General features: G+C 37.7%; 1 protein-coding gene across 5 annotated transcripts in view; it reads left to right on the plus strand.

Moving 5' to 3' along the window:
- LOC129775028 (neurotrimin-like) overlaps positions 1 to 21,059 on the plus strand; it is a 176,034-nt gene that overhangs the window by 68,131 nt on the left and 86,844 nt on the right. For all 5 annotated transcript variants that reach the window (XM_055779190.1, XM_055779192.1, XM_055779188.1 and 2 more), the window contains exons 3-4: positions 7,524 to 7,627; positions 11,162 to 11,369. In XM_055779190.1, the coding sequence (XP_055635165.1) occupies positions 7,524 to 7,627; positions 11,162 to 11,369 (312 nt within the window). The remainder of the gene's footprint in view (positions 1 to 7,523; positions 7,628 to 11,161; positions 11,370 to 21,059) is intronic.

The raw sequence follows: 21,059 nt of genomic DNA on the forward strand, positions 1-21,059 counted from the left end.
TACGAACAACAAACTCTTTTATGGACGCACGAACTGTATCTCTCGAGAAGTGTTCTTAGCAGCGATGCTTTGGGTGTAAAAAAACAAATTGTAGAGCGGTTAGAGAGCTTTAATTTAATTGACAGGAACAATCAAGTTTAACCCTCACAGATTCACGGATTCTCTTTTCGGATTATTCAGACATTATTTTCAATGTTCAACCCCACTAGAACGTCCTTAGAATATTTTCATCTATCACACATACACATTGGTTTTATGCTGTCAGCTTTCTGCTAGGAGTATTTTATGTTGAAAGTCGGAAATTCGAGATAAAAGTGGAATAGGTTTTTTTAGATAAATAAAAAATAAGAGTCTTAGAGGGTGAATTTCAATTTTTAGGATAAAATTAATAATAACACATTAAACATTAGTAACATTTAAGTTTTCACTTCTAAAATGTTATTAAAATCAATTAATTTAGATGTTTCATTTCAATATTCTGTACACAATTTTCTCATCCTTCAAATAGAAGCAACAGAATCGTTTTCCGTAGCGCACTTTTTAATGTATAGCCAGTTTGAGGTAACTGAGTCCGAAATAGAAAAAAAAGTTCTACAACTGTGTCATTGCTGAAATTCGAACATATGCGTAGAAGGATATTTTTCATCAAATATGATAGTTTATCACCACCTGAGGGATTCTGGATAAATCTTTTTTCTTAATGTAAGAAAGGTATTATCTGATTTAAGGGGATGAATCAAAAATTAAATTCTTCTTTTATATTCAAAAATTTATAAATATATGCACAACAAACGAATTAAAAACAAATTCTTTGTTGACTCGATTATATACAGGATTCGATTACATACAGTGAAAAGAAATCGGAGACTGTATATAGTCGAGTCCGCGCTGTAATGATAATCAAATCGAGACGCTGATCATGAATCCTCAGTACACGACACACGAATTAGAAGCTTCTTTACAAATACAGTAGAACTCCGATTATCCGCGAAATAGTTTGGCAAGCTCATCGCGAATAACGAAAATCGCTAATAACGCGTTAATAGACTAAAAATGGGGTACAAAAACGAAATAAAAATATTTTAATATGAGAACTATGTTTTATCCATCTACAAAATCATTAACTAATTTTAGGTCAAGTATTCGAAAAATCGAACAGTACTTTGATAATTTCTCATGGCTTTGGAAAGCAGCCATATGGTAAGATTGTATGACTTTATCGGGGTATAAATTCGGTATAAAGCAACTATATGCGGAAAGTGCACAACAATACATAACCTAACAAAAAACAAAACCTGTCGAAGCTATCCGTTCAGTGAGGCCGGAAAAGCACTCGCCGTACTTCCTTGAGAGAATACGAGAAATTTTGAGTGCTTTATCCAGACGCTGTTATGTCATTACCTTTGTCTGGGTCCCTTCACATTGCTCAATTCCGGGTAATGAGAGGGCTGACTCATTAGCAAAGGTAGGTGCAATTGAAGGCGAAATTTATCAGCGTCAAATCGCCTTCAATGAATTTTATTCTTTAGTTCGTAAAAATACCATCGTTAACTGGCAACGCAAATGGAACGAAGATGAATTGGGCCGGTGGCTCCACTCAATTATCCCTAAGGTTAGCCTCAATCCGTGGTTCAAAAGTCTGGACTTGAGTCGGGACTTTATTCGCACCTTCTCCCGACTCATGTCCAATCACTGTTCGTTAGACGCGCTGCTTTTTCGTTTTAATCTTGCCGACAGCAATCTCTGCGGTTGTGGCCATGGTTACCACGACATCGAACACGTTGTTTGGTCGTGCGAGTTGTATCTTGTCGCCAGATCGAATTTAGAAAACTCCCTTCGGGCTGGAGGAAAGCAGTCCAATGTGCCGGTGAGAGATGTGTTGGCTCGGTTAGACCTTGATTACATGTCCCAAATATATGTTTTCCTTAAAGCTATCGATCTTCGAGTGTGATTGTTCATACATCCTTTTCCCCTCCTTTTCGTCCTTCGCGAGCTATCGGTTCCCTTCCTACTAACATTAGAATAAGTTAAATTGTAAACACATATTAAATGTAAGGATAGTTTTAAGAATTGAGTGTGAAGTGTCAGTGTGAATGAGAATGTGAATGTGAATGTGAATGTGAATGTGAATGTGAATGTGAGTGCGAGTGTAAACACACATCTCCTTACATCCCATCCTTTTCCTAATGAAAATGTGTCACCCTTCTAAACTCGAGTCGACCGCGAGTAATCGGTTTCCTATTTCATTAACCATAGAATTAAGGAAACAACATGTTGATATATGCTAGTTGAAATATAGTTAAGAGTTTGGCTCCATTAAACTTATGTAACTGAGCCGGTAAAAATAATCGGATTAATAAAAAAAAAAAAAAAAAAACAAAACCTTTCAAAAAATAATTTCAAAAATATGTAATTTTTTCTTCAGTATTACTTTGATAATAGATCACACATCACACAAAAACATTGGACTGAACCTCCAACAGGAATAAATGTAGGATTTAGCCAATGTTTTTGTTTGACGGTTTTCCAATTTTTTGTCATTATTGTCAAAACGGAAGGACGGAAAAAATAATTCTTAAAGATTGGGGTTTCTGTACAAATAACTTCACGGGCAATGTTGGGAAACAAATAAAAAAAAGAGTACAAACCGCTACTATTGATAAACTGTTAATAAACTTTTTTATCAATGTAAAAACATTGCATAGAAAATAGAAACGAACTAGAAATGGAATTTACACGCAATTCTTTTACTTTCCCGATTTGTTTCAAAAATAAGGACAAATGTCCACGTGGACAACAGGGAGAGGGGTATAGAAAATGTCCACGCTTGTCCACGGAGGGGGAGGGGGGTGTCTGGAATCGTACTTTTTCTGTCCACGTGGTATGTGGACAGCCCCTTACATCGTTGAATAAAGCTTCAATATGATTCCCTGCTGTGGTGGCTGAGAACAGACAAACGACCACAAAAGGTTAACGATGGAAAAATGTTTTCAACTACTTATTCTGTAAAATTTTCTGTATATCTGTATTTTTTGGCATTTGAATTGATGAATGGCGTATGATAACTTCTTCAAAAATGGGTGGGTTATATCTATGATACGAATGAAACACAAATTTCTGCTTAACTTGGGAATTAATCAAGCAAATTGAGCCAAATTTAGCATGAGAGGGGTTTTTGGGTTCGACAAATATTCCGATGGAAGGGGAAGGAGGGTCCCATAAAAATATTACCCACATTTCAACCAACCATATTCGCAAACCATGACGTAACAAACATGATAATTGGAAATTTTCGGAAAACTCTGAAGGAAAATGGGAAAATTGAATTCCCATATGTTTCGCAATTACATCGTGATAAGCGTTGTTAGTCCATTTGCGCTAACGAAATTGATCATTGTTCGAAAGTGGTAATGGATTTTCAGGGTAAATAACGCACTCCTATATCTTTCAACTATATAAATAAAAACGGATCACCAAATGTGTTGGTAAGCGCGAAACTCGAGGAAGGAATCGTCCGATTTGAGATGCCTACATTTTATTATATTAGGTTGGGAAGAAGTTATCCATTATTGCCTCGGTAGCTGGCGTTAGTGATCAATATCTCGCCTAATATCGATCATACAATTTCAAGTTTAGGTTCGTTGTAAAGGTTCACACTAAAAAAGTTCGTTTGCTGTTTTTTGTTTGTTTCATTCAGTTGTGAGTTACAGTGTGTTAACAATGGAGGCCAACATAGAAACAATTCGGTACATTTTACACTTGTTCTTTTTACGTACAATTCAATTTATTTTTTTCTCATTTTTTTTTAAATTTTTTTTTATCTAAGTTTTTACACTAAATTTAGATCTCTACTGTGTGCAAATGGACCGTTTGAAGCTAGATATTAACCAGGAACGTTCAGAATTGGTCAACAGAAGAGGCGTTTTCTTCCATCTGAACAACGCAAAGCCACACAATTCCGAGAACTTGGTTGGGATGTGTTAACGCATCCACCATATAGTTCGGATCTGGCACCAAGCGATTACCACCTCTTCCTCGCATTACAAAATTTCCTGAGCGTGAAGAAATCGGAATCAAGGGAAGATTGTAAAAATCTATTGCTAGAGTTTTTCGTCAATAAGAACCAAGACTTTAGAATGACAACGAATTTTACAACAAAACGGTGCATATTTGACCCAAATCGGACAATCCGAAGCATATTAAAAATATTTTTGAATTTCACCCAAAAATAATGGATAACTTTTTCCCCAACCTAATATTTTCTGTCTCAAACATGTATTCCATGTAACGGAGAAACATGTTATTTGCAAATGATTTAAAACATCTTGAACGAGAATGATGCCTGAAAATAATTTGATATTATAATGAATAATTATAATGGAAATTTAAAACGGTCAATTTGAAGATTTTTCATAAACAATTTTGCGATTGGACCCATGAACGTTTGCTTAGTAAAGGGTGTGTCACATCAAATTGCATCTAGGAAAAAACGCTGTAGAAATTTAATTTTTAGGAATTATATCTTCAGCTTTCGCTTATAATCAGATAAGAGTGTATAGATCACGTTGGCCATGCTTCACTGTCAATTTTTCGTAAATTTGGAAAAATGTCGTAGAAGAAAAAGAGCGTCGTGAATTAATCCTGCGCACTCATTTCGAGAATCCGGAGTTCCGGAGTTAAGATGTTGGGAATCGTCCAATCCACGGTCAGCAGAGTACTAAAACGATACTTCGAGAACCTAACCATCGACCGGAAGGTGAAGAACGGCAAAAATGGATGCTCCGTCAGTGAAAAAGATCACAAGCGCGTAGTTAAGCAGTTGAGACGTGATCCGAGAAGTTCGGTCTGGGATGTCGCCAATAAGCTGAATTTGTCAAGTTCATTCGTCCAGCGGACCAAGCAGCGGGAGGGCCTGCGTACATACAAGGTTCAGAAGGCTCCTAACCGCGACGAAAGGCAAAACATGGTGGGGAAGACGCGAGCCCGGAAGCTGTACACCGAAATGCTGACGAAGCCGCATTGCCTGGTAATGGACGACGAAACCTACGTCAAAGCGGACTTTCGTCAGCTGCCGGGCCTGTTGTTCTTCTCCGCAGAGGACAAATTCAGCGTTCCGGAGGAGATTCGCAAGCAGAAACTATCCAAGTTTGCCAAAAAGTACATGGTGTGGCAAGCGATCTGCTCTTGCGGAAAGCGGAGCGCCCCCTTCGTGATGACCGGCACGGTAAACGGGCAGGTTTACCTTAAGGAGTGCCTACAGAAGCGCTTACTACCACTATTGAAGCAGCACGAAGGCCCGACCATCTTCTGGCCGGATCTCGCTTCGTGCCACTATTCAAAGGACGTTTTGGAGTGGTACGAAGCCAACGGGGTCACTTTAGTGCCAAAGGAAATGAACCCGCCCAACGCGCCGGAGCTTCGCCCAATAGAGAAATATTGGGCGATTATGAAGCAGGCCCTCCGGAAGAACCCAAAAGTTGTCAAATCGGAGGCGGACTTCAAGAGAAAATGGTTTTCTGTTAAAAAAAAAACTACAACCTGACGTTGTACAGAACCTTATGGACGGGGTAAAGAGGAAGGTGCAAGCATACGGGCTTGGGCTCGAAGTATGAATAAAAAGAAAATGACAAAAGTTGTTTAATAGTTTTTATTTTACTGTCTAAAATTTTCAAAAGGATCGGTCTACTGGGCGAATTTCTACAGCGTTTTTTCCGTGATGCAATTTGATGTGACACACCCTTTAAAAAAACGTGAATTTTTGATGGTATAGATAACAAAAAATCCATTTTGGGCGGGACGAAGTTTGCCGGGTCAGCTAGTATATCATTAAAAGGTTTTCTCATAATAAATTGTATGATATTTATTATGGTGCAAATGAATGTATGGGAAAAAATCGACCCAAAAATTTCAAAAAGGTTACCCCATACAAATTCGATTTTCAAAAAACTCTAGCTTTGACCGCCTTGCACAAATCAAAACGGGGCAGTTATGGTGTTTAGATAGATAGACCTTTGGGGAGTTCCAAATCCCATAGCACAATCGAATGTAGTGTAACCGTTCCTAGGGTTTTATTTTTTTTATCGACATCGATATATAAAGTTATAAGTTCAAACGAGCTTGAGCTTGGGTAGACACACTTCACTTTCCGTGATTGATATTGTACGAACGAGCGAAATTGTACAAAGAACACTCCGAATGATGCTTGGGAGTAGCAAATCATCCTCATTGTAAAGGTTTCGGTGATGCGAGCTTTGAATAGTCAATAACGACGCCGGCTACGTCCTTACAGTGACCAGGAGAAGGGAAGGAATATCAGAATGACGTTCGCCGCTGTAACAGTAAGTCGTGCGTCGTGAGAATGTTGCGGGACCGTAGGTTTTTTGCTGGATGTTGGAGCTCACAAGCTGTAAAAGTTCTGAACAATCAATACGTGACAGTATCAAGCGGAGATGAAACAGAGTTTGGCAGGATTCCGGTGATTACACAAAGAATAATGTCCGACGCGTTCTGGATTGCATGCAGACTGAGTACAAGAAGTTAGTCGTGGCAGAGCAAATCAGTAAAAAAATATCGAAAATGTCTAATTGAATGAGAAAGGAAAAATAATTCAATAAATCCATAAAAAATATGATTTTTAGTGAGAAACTGAATCATTGGAGTTGGAACAATTTGGGGAAAATCCGGTTGAATAATCCGGAATTTGAATAATTTTGATTTTTTTTTTTAGTGTCGGACAAAACATTAGGATCACTGCTCAAACAAAAAAAATAAAGTGGCTAAACTTAAAAAAAAATCAATCCATTTATAATAATTAATTTGCATTGTTGAGTTCGTGTAATTTATTTGTTACATCGAATAGATTAATTATCTTCTAGCCTAGATCTTCCAGGAAGTTATTTGCTCGTGGACTCTATTTTTCAAAGTAACATTATAGTCGGCAAACTATCATCAATATCAAGAAACACATTTTTGCACACCTGAACACCAAATCCAAATACAACGACTGTTCAGTTCGGATGTGTGTCATGTTGGTGGTATAATTTAATGAATGACCCCTCCAGACTGTACCTCGAAGCAGCATAAATTTCCGACTGATTATTGAGTGCCACTGAACTCTGTCTGCTCTATGGCAGCAATTCACCACGAGTGAATCTTCCCAATAAAGGTGTCCATCGCATGTTTAATTATTTTGCATTCATGTCAATTTTCATTAGTGATTTCAAAATAACAAGTTTAAACATTTAATGGCACGCAGTCGGAGGGTAGCGAAAACAAAAGATAAAAAGTGGGACTGTGGTATACGTTTTGATTAAATTATCCAATGATGTGTTTGAAAGCGGTATAAAACATGATGCATGCTTCCCTCTTTGTTTTTCTAATTGATCCTTGAAAACTGAATAAATTTTTTTTGTGTGTTTCATTGTGCGCTATAGGGACTCTGATAACTTGCAAACAATAATATTATATGAAGAGCTCCGAACAATGATCCACTTAATTGACAAATGTTTCATCTCTATTTGCAGTGATTACCGATCCTAAGTTCAGTGCCCCAATCGCTAATGTGACGGCAGCCGTAGGAAGGGAAGCCACTCTCACGTGTGTCGTTCATGACCTAGGTGCTTATAAGGTTTGACTTTTGTACTATAGTTTGTATCACCAGAACGTTGCTTTTATATTGTTTACAATGCATTGTAACATTAGACAATTGCATATTCACTGTGCAACACGAAATTGAAGAATAATGGTATCATAATTAATTTTTAAAAATCTACTGAAGTTATTTCCTACAGATGTTACATAAACTGTGAACCGAATCAGTGAATCAGTGATAATTTATGTAGTGCAAACCTTCCTCGACCATTGTCAAAGTTTGATGATATTTGTTCATTGGGTGTAAACAAACATTTAAACACTCAAAAAAAGTATGTCGCTCAAATCGAACCGTGACAACATTTAAAAAAAACGATCACATGTATCTTCCGGATGATCATCTCACAGTTTCGTGAGGTCATATATACTCTGAGTTCACAAATGACACGGTTCGATGTAGGCTCTTCGTAAAAATATCATGTCCGTCCGGCCGAGTTTAGTCCAAACCGTGGGCAGAGTACAATGTATTCGGTGACAATGAGTTTTGTTATTTGAACTACAATATACACTTTAATTTACAATATTTCACAAAGAACATACTGAATGACGCTCGGGAGTAGCATTCATTCTCATTGTACAAGTTTTGGTGATTCGAGCTTTAAACGGTCAATAACGACGCTGATCATATCCTTACGGTCACCAGGGGAAGGAAAGGAATGTTAGTATGATATTCGCGGCTAAAAGGGTCACCTCTATAGCATGGTTCCCTTGCGATTATCGAAACAGAATCAAAGGCCCCCTTTATGTCGAAGAATACTGAAGCCATTTGTTTTTTTCGGCGTAAGCCATATGAATTTCTGAAGAAAGCAACGCAAGACAATCATTAGTCCCCTTGCCCCTGCGGAACCCATATTGTGTATCTGAGAGTAAGCCATTTGTTTCAACACATCGATCAAGGCGAAACAATATCATTTCCTCCAAAAATTTTCGAATACAAGACAACGTTGCTATTGGGAGGTACGAATTGAAGTCGAACGCGGGTTTTTCAGGTTTTTGAATAGCTATAACTCTTACTTGTCTTCAATTATCCGGAACAATATTATGTTCCAGAAACCGATTGAGTAAATTCAACAAGCGATGTTTCGCCATCGCCATTGAATTTGATTCTATCCGTTCTTGGAGCAGAATTGTTACAAAAAAGAAGAGCAAGAGAGAATTCTGCCATCGAAAACTCGGAATTAAGATCGCACCTATCTTGTGGTATATCTCGAACAATTTTTTGCACGGGAGCGGAATCGGGACAAACCTTACATATGTCATGTTTATGGATTCAGAAGAACTCGACCCAATGGTGATGGAAATTTTGATTGGCAAGTGATCACTACCGTTGGGGTTCTGGATTACACTTCACTTGCAATCTAACGATAGTGAATTCCAGTAAAGCGTTAGGTCAAGAGCACTTGGGTTAGCAGGTGGTTTAGGTACACGTGTTGTTTCTCCAGTGTTCAAAACGGTTATACTGAAGCTGTTACAAAGGTCATATATCAACAATGAACGATTGTCGTCGTACTGTTCCCCCGGCAGTTTCGTGTGAGTTGAAGACTCCCAAGATCAATCATGGCTCAGGAAGGAGTGAGCACATGTCAACAAGTTGCTTGCGGCTAACCGCAGCTCTCGTAGGCCAATACAAGCTGACAACAGAGAGGTCTTTGCCTCTGATGTTTCGATCCCCCCAACAGGTGGAAGGTCAATTCTAAAAAATGAGTGGCACTTATTAATCCCCAATAGTACCCTCCGTATCATCGCGGTCCAAGCGTATTATATTAAAATCGTGGGAAGAGAGATCATTTTGAGAAGAGAGTCAAGTTTCGGAAAGAGCAAAAACATCACAATTGAATTTATGAATTAGAAATTTGAATGTATCCAATTTAGGGATAAGACCACGACAATTTCACTGTAAAACAGTGATATCTCCGACCTCTCTATTTAAATTAGACATCAAAAGAGATAATCATTGCAAGGAGGAGCAATGTGTGCATCAATTGCTGCAAAATTTTCTTTAATACTGGATTAAATATACTTATTATGCACACCAGTGCAGATTATATATAACGGTTGCTGCGTGTCGATCGCTTGGTACAGATGAACCCGTGTATCGCACCACGTGATGATGATGTCGAAGACGGTGCTACGGCGATAACACACCAGCACACAGCGCTCGCGTACAGGGTTTCTTCCTCTCGCTTGTTGTGTCTGTATCAATGCAATCCACTTGCAATACAGGGAATACCGTTAGTGTCCAACACTCACTTCACCAGCCACGAAAATAACGGTATCACTTCAACGATAGACGATAACGATATAAAACCGTCCGGCGGCTTCGAGCTTAGGAAGGCGGATGAATGCATTATTAGAGGTAGCTAATAGTGGTGGTGGGAGAAATCCATAATCTCCCATGGCCGCAGTGTGTGTTAGCTGTATGTCTAGGAGAACAAAAAACCTTCGCGATGCAGAGAAGGGAGGGGTGTCAAACCATCATCGAAAATTTCTTGTATTTTTCAAATTCCAATGTTGGTTCCATTTGCTTAATTAGTTCTCGAATTATGCAGAAATTCGTGTTTTGTTTGTGTGGAAGCAAACCAACACTACCAACCTCCAAATGCCAAATTTGGTTCCATTGAATTGATCAGTTCTTGAGTTATATAACCCTCCTCCCCATTATAAAGGGGGAGGGGTGTCGAACCACCATACACATTTATTGTCCCCTAAAACCTCCACATACTGTACTTGATAATTTTTCGAGTAATGCAACTTTTTTTTTTGTATTTTTTTATGAAAGAAACAATTTCTTATATTTCATTCTTTGACTGAAATTATGTAGGTATTATAGTTTTAAGTCATTTTTTTAAATTTCAAGTTTTTTAGATTTTATTTTAAAAAAATACTTTAAAACTTAAAAACTTAAAAATTTTAATCGGTGAATGAAGGTAATGGTTTGATTGTTTGAAAATAAAAATTAATACGCTCAAAAAAATATTTACAAAATTAAAAACTCTTTTTTTCCAAAATATATATTTTTTTGAATTCTGAACGAAAGTTATATGAATAGTCCATACAATTTCCAATAAAAGTCACCCATACATCGGAAGAAGGGCACAGTTACAGGGAAAGAGTTTTTCTAACAACTTTGGGCGTTTTAAAAAAGTAGTCTAATTAATTTTTGAAGATTTCAAGTATGCAAAATTGCCTCAATGACCATTGTCTTTATACCCACAACGTTTCACTGCAATCTGCGATGGTGCTGCCAATAGCCAATCGAGTTTATCATTAAATTCGTCTATGTTTTTTTTTATCCCAGAAGACTTCATTTACAAGGCATATAACCAGTATAACACCTAGCGCATTATTTGTTTCCCTCAATTGTCCAGATTCTGCTGTGCGATTTAATTGTAGAAGTATAATGTTCTCAGTTTGTGTTTGAACTTCGTTGGAGCCAATTCACCTGCAGATCGCTTACATACACTGTTAACTATGTAAATATCCGATGCAATAATGACTGTTATTTTTTCAGGTAGCGTGGCTGCGAGTGGACACACAAACTATACTGACGATCCAGAACCACGTGATAACCAAGAATAAGCGTATTGGAATCATATACACGGAGAAGAAGACATGGCAGCTGCGAATACGCGATATTCGGGAGAGTGACAAAGGCTGGTACATGTGTCAGATCAATACCGATCCGATGAAGAGCCAGATGGGATATTTGGATGTTGTAGGTAGATATATGCGATGTGGATGTGATTCTCTTTTAAGTATCTCATTATTTGCATTATCGATTTAAACTGAACATTAATTCATTTCATAATCAACGACGATCGTTCCTTCCCGCTCAATTAAAAAGCAATTCATAATGATTTTCTTGTAGAGATTATCGTGTAATTACATTGGCTGATTGTTTTTGTTTGATTTGCTTTATTAGATGTTATTTAGGGAGGTTTTCATGACAGAGCAAAAGTTTTCCTTTGATGATTGCTTTGGCGTCATGAACCACAAATGAATGAAGCAAATTTCGCCATGTCTGGAAATCAAATTGATTTTTCCTTTTCGTCAAAAGAATGCTGGCGAAGGAAAAGAATTTCTACCAAGAAAAGAAACAAAAAATCATACACACAATCGTAAAAATGAACTGTAACGTAGCGAATAGAGAAACCATTTATTTATACGCCGAGGCATTACTGCCTCCAGTCACGGAATATTTAAATTGGTCACCTGGATAAAGCCGTCCTCGCGCTAATGCACACGCCGCAGTCTGGGCACACATTCAAATAAATATTTCTTAATACTTCCTTTCTCTAGTACTAACACCAGCCAAGAATTATGGTTTTACATTCATCTATTTTAGCGGTGTGAAGCAAACAATTGCGGTTCTCCATTCACCTCTATTCACCGCCAGCGCAGCTCGATATCGCAATTTGCTCGTGTCCCGTGTATAATAAGCCCCGCAATTGTTTTAATCCTCTCAGTCATGTCCAATTTACTGTAATACAAATTACAGGGAAATGTGCTCCAGGTAGTTCATTAAGTGAATTGTTTTTACAAACTGTATAGTTTTGTTGGGAGATTCGTACGAAGCATATTGATAATTAATTGGAAACACAAAACTATATTAGTCACAATGATTCTGAGTGTACTGTGGACAAGTGAGAGTTCCACAATGTGAAGTTTCCAAACTCCTACAATAACTACGGATAAATGTGGAATCGAAAAAACTCCGTCCCTGATGTTGCACATTATGATATTTTGTTTATTCAGCTATAGGATACGAGCCGAAGTTTAAGTCAACATTCGAGTTGATATCTCTGGTAAAAATAATTATATTATTCCGTGATTCAATTAATGTGAGTGCTAGCGACATTCGCAGCAGATTTACGTAACCAAGTTACAATTCATATTTACTATTGTTGCAAACTGACAACACTAGAAAGGATATATCACTAGGGCCGGATGTACATCCTGAGTGAAATATTTAAAAAATATGCATAGTTGTCTACTCCACAATATAGAAAAGTCGCTGTTTTAGTCTTTGAAACAGGATTTTATTGTTATAACTAGCTGACCCGTCAAACTTCGTCCCGCCCAAAATTCGTGTTTTGTTATCAATACCTTCAAACATCCACGTTTTCTTTTTATGAGCATGTTCATGGGTTCAATCGCAGAACTGATCATTGATTGATCTTATAATCGACCCCGTTGAATTTACCTTTTACTATAAAATTCCTAGTATTTCTAACAAAACTTATCTTTATAATATCAGATTATTTTCAGACACAATTCTCGTTCAAGATTTTTCAAACCCCGGCCCCAAAAACCCCTACTTACCAATTTTCATTTTGATCGATTCAGTAGTTTCCGAATCCATAAGAATCAGACAGACAGACAGACAGACAAACAGACAGAAATCCATTTTTATATATATAGATTATTATGTTAAATTTATTTACCTGTAACCACCTTGTGGTTGACGAACCCAAAAGTGGCGACGATTGTGCGAATGACGGGATTATGATTTGAATCATCACCCTGGGCCTTGAAAGAGCAGAAAGGGAACAATAGCATTAGTTTTTTTTGCAGCAGCATGGATATCTGTTTCGGAATGCTTCTTCGTCTATTCAAGCCATCGTTCCAAACAACCCGAAAATGAATATGATATCTTGTACGTCCTACTTATTGATCCAAAGGATTATGAAGGGACATTTCGGCACGAAAAAGTCCACAGTTAAGAAGCGATATAATACACTAACCGTCAGAAATGGCCCCGAAAGAGGATTATGTTACGATCGCCTGTCGGGTTAGTAAGATGTGCGTGGAGTAGGACAGGGCGATCTTTTAAAGAACGATCGATCTTGACGGCTCGATTTTCTAAACGGCATAGGGATCGATTCCATGATTAAATCGGTACCAAAGAATCGAGCTTTGTTGAATCTATTTTTGAAAAATCGAATGCCTTTTTTTTCCATTTTATTTGTTTATTCTATACAAATGTCGTCTTTTCTTCAACCCTAGATTCATACACTATATTTACAGATACATTGTTCATAAACATATGTCTCTGATACACCATACTTTTAAGGTCGCCTAATTTAAGTATTACGGAAGATTTTAGTAAAAATTTACGAATATTAGTTGAAAACAGAGGACGGTACTGAGATGCATGTATTTGCATCTCTTTCGCGCCATGCACTGTAAGAATTGTTTTAGTTGAGAGTGTATGAGAGCCACATTTTTATCTGTACCAGAGGGGTTGAAAATCTTTCTCATCGGTACTTTTTCTTCCAAAAATCTGTCCCATCGAAAATATTTGTTGTGGAGAAAAATCTATTTTATTAGCATGAAAATAATATTCATTTATTTACTACAAATACTACATTTACATTTGCAAGTCATTCGTCTGTTTGATGATGCTTATATATAGCTTTTCTGAATCTAGATTGCATACTATCATCAAATATCAATCAAATCTTTAGATCTCAAAATAGCGTTCATCCGAAGCTTTTTTTTGTTCTGGTCACCGAGCAGTGAGGCATAGTGAGAACGTTACAAACAATACATTGAAGCGCCGAAATGCGAGCGAACCGTCAATTCTTTTTAGGCATAAATTTTGACGTAGGACTACGTCTTTCATTTCTATACTGGGGTGTAGTGAACAAACTGAACTGAACGAAATGGTATGATAAATACTTTATTCGAAAGATAAAATGTCTATGCGTTATATGCTTGTTACTTTTTTGACCCAAAAACTTGTTTCAATAGCCATAAAATTGTTATCAAAACAGGCTTTTGATATCACACCAATCGGAATATAAGCGAGTGCCGCTCGTAAGTACACTCAGTTATGATTGCGCAACGATTGAGGTACGATCGCTGGAATGGATGGATGTTTCTCTAACACAGATTTAAAAATCATGGAGCCTAAGGAAATCGGCATTGCAAAATAGATGCAAGCTGTGGGTACTTTTGTACTCACTTGCGTTTTGCAAATTGGAATGTTTCCCTAACACAGACTTCAAAATCATGAAGCCTGGGAAATTGGCATTGCAAAAAAGATGCAAACTACGGGTACTATTGTACTCGCTTGCATTTTTGCAAACCGAAATGTGTTTTCTCAATACAGATTCCGAAACCAAGAAGTTGGGAAAATTGGCATTTCAAATACATTCAAGTCGGCAATACTTTTATACTCCCTAGCATTTTTACACTCTGGAATTCATTTTGCTAACACGGTCTACAAAAGCGGGTGCAAATGCAACGCTATGGCTCGTTTATTCAAGACTGCATTGGAAAATATTTCTTCATATCGCCAGCTCGCTGAACTTCAACGCAAAATTAAAGGCAAATTAGGAAATTAGGCAAAATGTTGATAACCTTTTGCTGCGATAACTACTACCATGAATTGACTTAAATTGGGACTTGTTTGCAACTGAATTCGTAAGTAGTTTCATTCATTCACTAGTTTATTCAATAATTTAATTAATACACACGAAAGATAGCTCTGCGCAGTGGCGGTATCGTACCCAATAAGGAACATCCGAGGTGGGATTATTGCTAATTGAAGAAATACAATTGATTACTAAGTTAACGGCAGTCCTACGTCAACCTTGCGGTTATATCATAGGTATAACCCATCCATAGTTTTTGTCTACCATTCCTGCACATGCTCCTTTTCTGAAACGGTGATTTTCTTACGGAGTAGTTTTATCATTAGGGTACGGAATTCATTCTCCATATGTTGTATATATATTCCCATCGTATTTCCCAGGACATTCACCTTGTACCGTCATGAAACCATTCAATTAAATAAATTAATTGAAAATTATTATTAGAGATTTAACAACTGATATTCCTACAGAACTCCGCTGGGAATAATCCCGTATAATCCAACCGTACCATACGTCTGGAATTTAGTCGAAATCTTAATACCAGTTACAGAACAGATCGTTTCGGCTGGACCTGATGTCATCATCCAATTACGTTACAATTTCCACTGTCAGCCTAGTGAATGTGTTGATGTAGGGGAGAGTGGTACAAAACGCACCATTTAAGCAAATCAGTCGTTTACCGCACTTCTTGTAATTGATTCATGCTGTTTAACATCTAGAATACTTCTTCCATCACTGCAAATTATATCCCTGATGTAATTTGATATAACATACTCGAATTTGCAAGGATTTTTTAATATTTCCATCGACAGTTCAGAACATAGGGTTGGGTGAAATGCCATAATCCATGGACAGAACGCATCATAACAACTTGGTTAGACGTATCAAAACAAACGAACACAGCGCACACAGTGGGCTTGCAGGATGCCCGAAATTTCAATATGTTTTTTTTTTATCGATAAGTTAATAAAAATTCTTCTATTTGTTATATTTAATTTAAAAAAACATATTCGATGCTAGACACAGCATATTGAAAATTCATTACATGAATAAAATTTCAAATAAATAGTGTAAAACCAATAAACTTGTTGCAATTTTATCACATTATGCAATCAATTAGACCCACTATGCAACTAATATCATCAAAGCGAAGAGAGAAAGTCAGAACCAAAGGGCTGACATCCCTATCCCAACCAACAAAAATTGAGCGTAGGCTGCATAGAAAGGGCTCAAGCGTACAAGTTTTTTTTGTTCTTCTCGTAATGTGATTGCGGTCAATTCAGTCTTGCTGTCAAATTCCTTTTGTTTGTTCCGTAATGTGAGTGCGGCTTGGAGTAATTTATATGCTTATGATTTTCTGTGCGAACCACAAAAAAAAAGGTTACATGCCAGGGCATTGGTCAAAACGAACGTTTGTTTTTATAACCTATGTAACGAATATTTTTTCCTGTGCATATTGCCCCAATTATTGCTTTCACAATTTTTGGCAAAATTCTTGAAAAATATGACATGTTGGTGTGATTTTTAAGTGTGATCATAAAGTTCAATGATTCGTTGTGGAGGTAAAGTGTAAATATCTTGATATTTAAACATTGACTAACCGCAAAATCTTACCAAGCAAACATAAATATTTACAGAAAAGGCAGATGCATTAGTTTTTCTCAATTTGTATCTTATTTTATTATGATGGGCATGTTTGTGTACTGTGAATATGTGGAAGAGATTACTGCGAACTGAAATGAGTAAAGTAATATATCATTTTACATGACTAATCTAAAGATTTTTCACAACTGATGGCTTGGGCCATTTTACCTCACCGGTGCGTTTTGTACAGTTCTCCCCTAAATATAACTTGTGACCAATTGTTTTGTGATGATCCAATTTACAAAACTGCTTCTTCTAAATTTACGACCACTTATTTGACAATCTTGAAAAGGAAAAGGAAAGGAAAGATCGAACAGAAAAGATTTTTTTTTCGATTTTTTCAATGGCTAAGGCCAAGGACATAGTAAACGCGATGCAGTGAGGGCGCGGGCGCGGGATCGATTGCGGGAAAGCTCTTTTGTTCACGACTGTGGAAATCAAATGCAAACCGCACGGACCTGAAATATTAAACGCGATGCGAACGCGATTTCAATGCGGCGAAACTGTGTGTGGAGAGTTTTGCCGTGAGTGAACCCAAGTGGTGATTGTCAGACGATTTTCACAAATATCTTCACAATCGAACTCATCGAAAGGAAATAAAGATTGAGTTGTCAAATTATTATTCTCGTATTGTTCGATAAATTATATAACTTTATTCTAATTTGCATAATGCCTATAATGAAAACGGTACGTCAAAGGCTTTCCATTTACCATGTTCACAAATAAAAACGATCTCACTATTCACCTGTTTACAAAATGAAGACATGTTATCATATCTGGCATCCTTGTGCTGGATTGTTTACATGTGGAATGGAGTGGAATGAAACATCAAAAAACGCGCGATCTGAAGCGATCAGTATGTCACAGCACGCGATGAGCTCAAATTCATCACTCCGCATCGCACCGCACCGCGTTTACTATGTCCTCGGCCTAATGTTTGTATGCAGTATTAAGGGAGGACCCTTCTCTGAAAAGTCGAAAAATAACGAATTCTCGTGCCTTTTTTCGGATGTTGGAATAAAAGTTGAGTGTTGGGATCTTTGATGATTGGTTAAGGTATATTCGAAGATGTAGTTTTAATTTTTTGGATGCCAATATAGTGATCATTATGCTGATGGCAGCTGGGCGCGTGGATGCTTTTCCTAAAACAGTCCCTTGCTGGTGGTACGTTTTTCGCAGAATCTAGTAGACCGACTGAAATTGGCATGTAAAAATGTAAAAAAAAACTATTGTTTTGAAAACACGAAAAATTTCCAAAATGGCGGCTATGCGAGAAAAAAAAAAGATAATTTTTTCAACAAAAGTCATTATTGAAAAAAATCATAAAAAAATTGAAAAATTTAGATATCAAAATCGGCTACGCAACAATTCAGATATATCATATATCATTTCACATTTTTTCATGCCAAGCTTAGCAGGATCGGTCCAATAGATTTTGGGACAACGTACCACCATATTCAGAGAGAGAGCATCCACGCACCCAGCTGCTATCAGCATAATAATCAATACATTGGCATCCAAAAAAATACATCTTCGAATTATTCGAATCTTCGTATTTTTAATTTTTTTTACGGTGACCTAAAACGGAAACAGTCGCCCTAATGAAAACATAAAATAATACGGTCTAATGCCAAAAAGAACAAAATTACCACTTTTCACGAAAATCTGAGAATCACTGTATCGATTTGGCATGGAATGGCTGTATATTGAGATTCAAAAATTTACTCTAGAAAAGAATTTTCGCAAATCCTATTATTTAAGACATTTCATTCCTTTACGTTGACTTGTGACGGGACGTTGTATGGGTAGCGCACTTTTTAGTTATTTCAGTGATGCGGTATCTAATATATTTCGGCTTTCACACAACACTTCAAACGCGTTTTTCTCAGAACTATTTTTTTTCAAACTGACGTACATGACAGCTTAAGTTCTACTGAACCGATTTATTCCAAATTTGATGTAAATAAATGTTTTTACATCTCTTTATCGTATGAACCAATAAATAATGAGCTTCGAAAAACGTCCGAACCGAACAACTGCTCTGAGGAAAAAATCGAGAGGGCAACTTGCAACGAGTCGTAACTAACGATAAATATGGAATGCACAACGGTTAAAGCGAATATTTTTAATAGTAAACTAATTCTGTGCATCTTGTGGGATCGGATGTGACTTTTTTTACTTTAGTTTGTCTATACAACACGCAATACAGCAGCATATTTTCTTGTAACAATCTTACTATAATCCCATAACCGCCGATCACATTATGGAAGTAGTGGGGGAAGTTATGGGGGCAAATTGCAACATGCAAAAATTAAAATGCAATTAACTTCATTGATTGTTATCAGACTTACTGTTTCGCTTCATCAAATTCTGTAGACGAACATAACATTACTGCACAATACACGAAAAAACAGCGGAAAAAACATTGAAACCACGATCGAAAAACTCACATTTTCTGACAATCCAAGTGTTTGATGTGTCCATGTTACCGTTTTCCTCCACCTGGTAAATTTTACCAAAGTTTTTTTTACGTTAGGTACGTAGGGTTTAACAATAGAAGGAGATGACATTATAAAAAATCCAAGTTGTGCCGTACTTTTCGAGATAAAGGGGTGGTCCAAATCACCCCGTATTCCAACTCACCTCGTGTTACCTTACGGGTGACGGATCATACTCACAAACAGGGCTCTGCATAGTCATAGTCAACTGAGGATAGTCAGCTGACTATCTGACCGACTATATCCGTATTCAGTTGGTAATGATTTTTGACTTCTTCACGCAGTTTCTCCGCCAAAACGACTAAACAGTCAGTCGGGCGTTTAGTCGCTATCTCCCTCTACCGACTTGACTATATCATTTCATTCTTCCCAGTCAAATTGTCTTCATTGCATTTTGAAGTGACTTCCCCCAAAATGAATTCGTTTCTCTCTCTCATGTATCACGTATGCATGTATCGATGTTTAAGTTCAACGTTGATTGACAAATGCTACAGGTGAGCTAGATTTTTTAGTATCATACACGAAAATTACTCACACGCATAAAATAGCGTGCAACGGTGTGCTAGAAATGTGGATTGAAGTCAATTGAATGAAGAGGCAGATTTGTATTCATTAGTCGAGTCAGTTAGAATAACCACTGACTGGACTAGTTCATCAGTCATCCTCGCTAGTCAATGCTAGTCATTTCATTTTCTAGTCAATTCACTTTTTGTTCGGCGACTGGCGACTTCGCTTCGGAGACTGCCGAAGCAGTTCTAGTCGAAGCGAAGCTACTGAGAGTAGAGTCGCTCACCATTTTTCACCGAAGATTTCGGGCCCTGCTCACAAACACAAAAACACGGAAACAGACATAGGTGGAGGGAAATATTGAATTAACCATCGTGGAGGATAGTCGTGGCTTCTTTATCGCTCGGCCTTTTGTGTAGCCAATGCATCGAGGTAATTTTTTAAATTGGACGATGCATTTTTCTAACGTGGAATTCGCAAGGTGCCAAAGCGGCGTTAATAGTGGATGCGATAATGCATACCCTGAGGCTATGATTGGATCGAAGTACATTTCCAGCACGGGTTTATGAAAAAACGCTCCACTATTACCAATCTGATAACCTTCACTAACACTCTGGTTGGTGCCATCGAGAAGCGTCGACAAGTTGATGCCGTGTAAATCGATTTTTCCAAGGCGTCTGACAAAGTTCCGCATGGTCTAGCTATCACAAAACTGAGCCTCCTCGGTCTTCCTTCGTGGATTGTTCGCTGGATAGAATCGTACCTTTCGCCCAGGAAAGCTTCCGTGAAGGTTCACGTTGCTACATCGGATGCGTTTCAACTACCGTCCGGGGTTCCTCAGGGTAGTCATCTTGGACCTCTCATTTTTATACACGGAACGGAATGTTACCAAACCCAGTCAAATGCAAAGTCATCACTTTCAGCCGAAGTCGAACACCGGTCACGTTTGAGTATTCGATGAATGAATCATCGCTTGTGAGTGTAGGACGTTGGGCTACTTTCAGACAGGAAATTGAGATTCAACGAGCACATATTGATGACAGTCACTAAATCAAACTCCATGCTTGGCTTCCTAAGAAGAAATACAGCACAATTTGACGACGTTGATGCCATGAAGTCACTGTACTGTTCTCTGGTTCACAGTGTGCTAGTGTATGGAGTCTGGGCCCCGTATCATAGTGTACGCGTAACACGTAATGAAAAAATCCTGAAACGTTCCATAGGAAATGCGTTACGGCGGCTCCCATGGACAAATCCCGACAATCTACCGCCTCACGAACATCGATACGCGCTAATCGGACAAACTTTGTCGAGCCAGCGTAGTTTTTTGCAAAGACTTTTCATCTACGACGTACTCAGCAACAACATCGACTGCGGTAGC

Source organism: Toxorhynchites rutilus, chromosome 3 (assembly GCF_029784135.1).
Source record: "Toxorhynchites rutilus septentrionalis strain SRP chromosome 3, ASM2978413v1, whole genome shotgun sequence".
Classification (NCBI taxonomy): domain Eukaryota; kingdom Metazoa; phylum Arthropoda; class Insecta; order Diptera; family Culicidae; genus Toxorhynchites; species Toxorhynchites rutilus.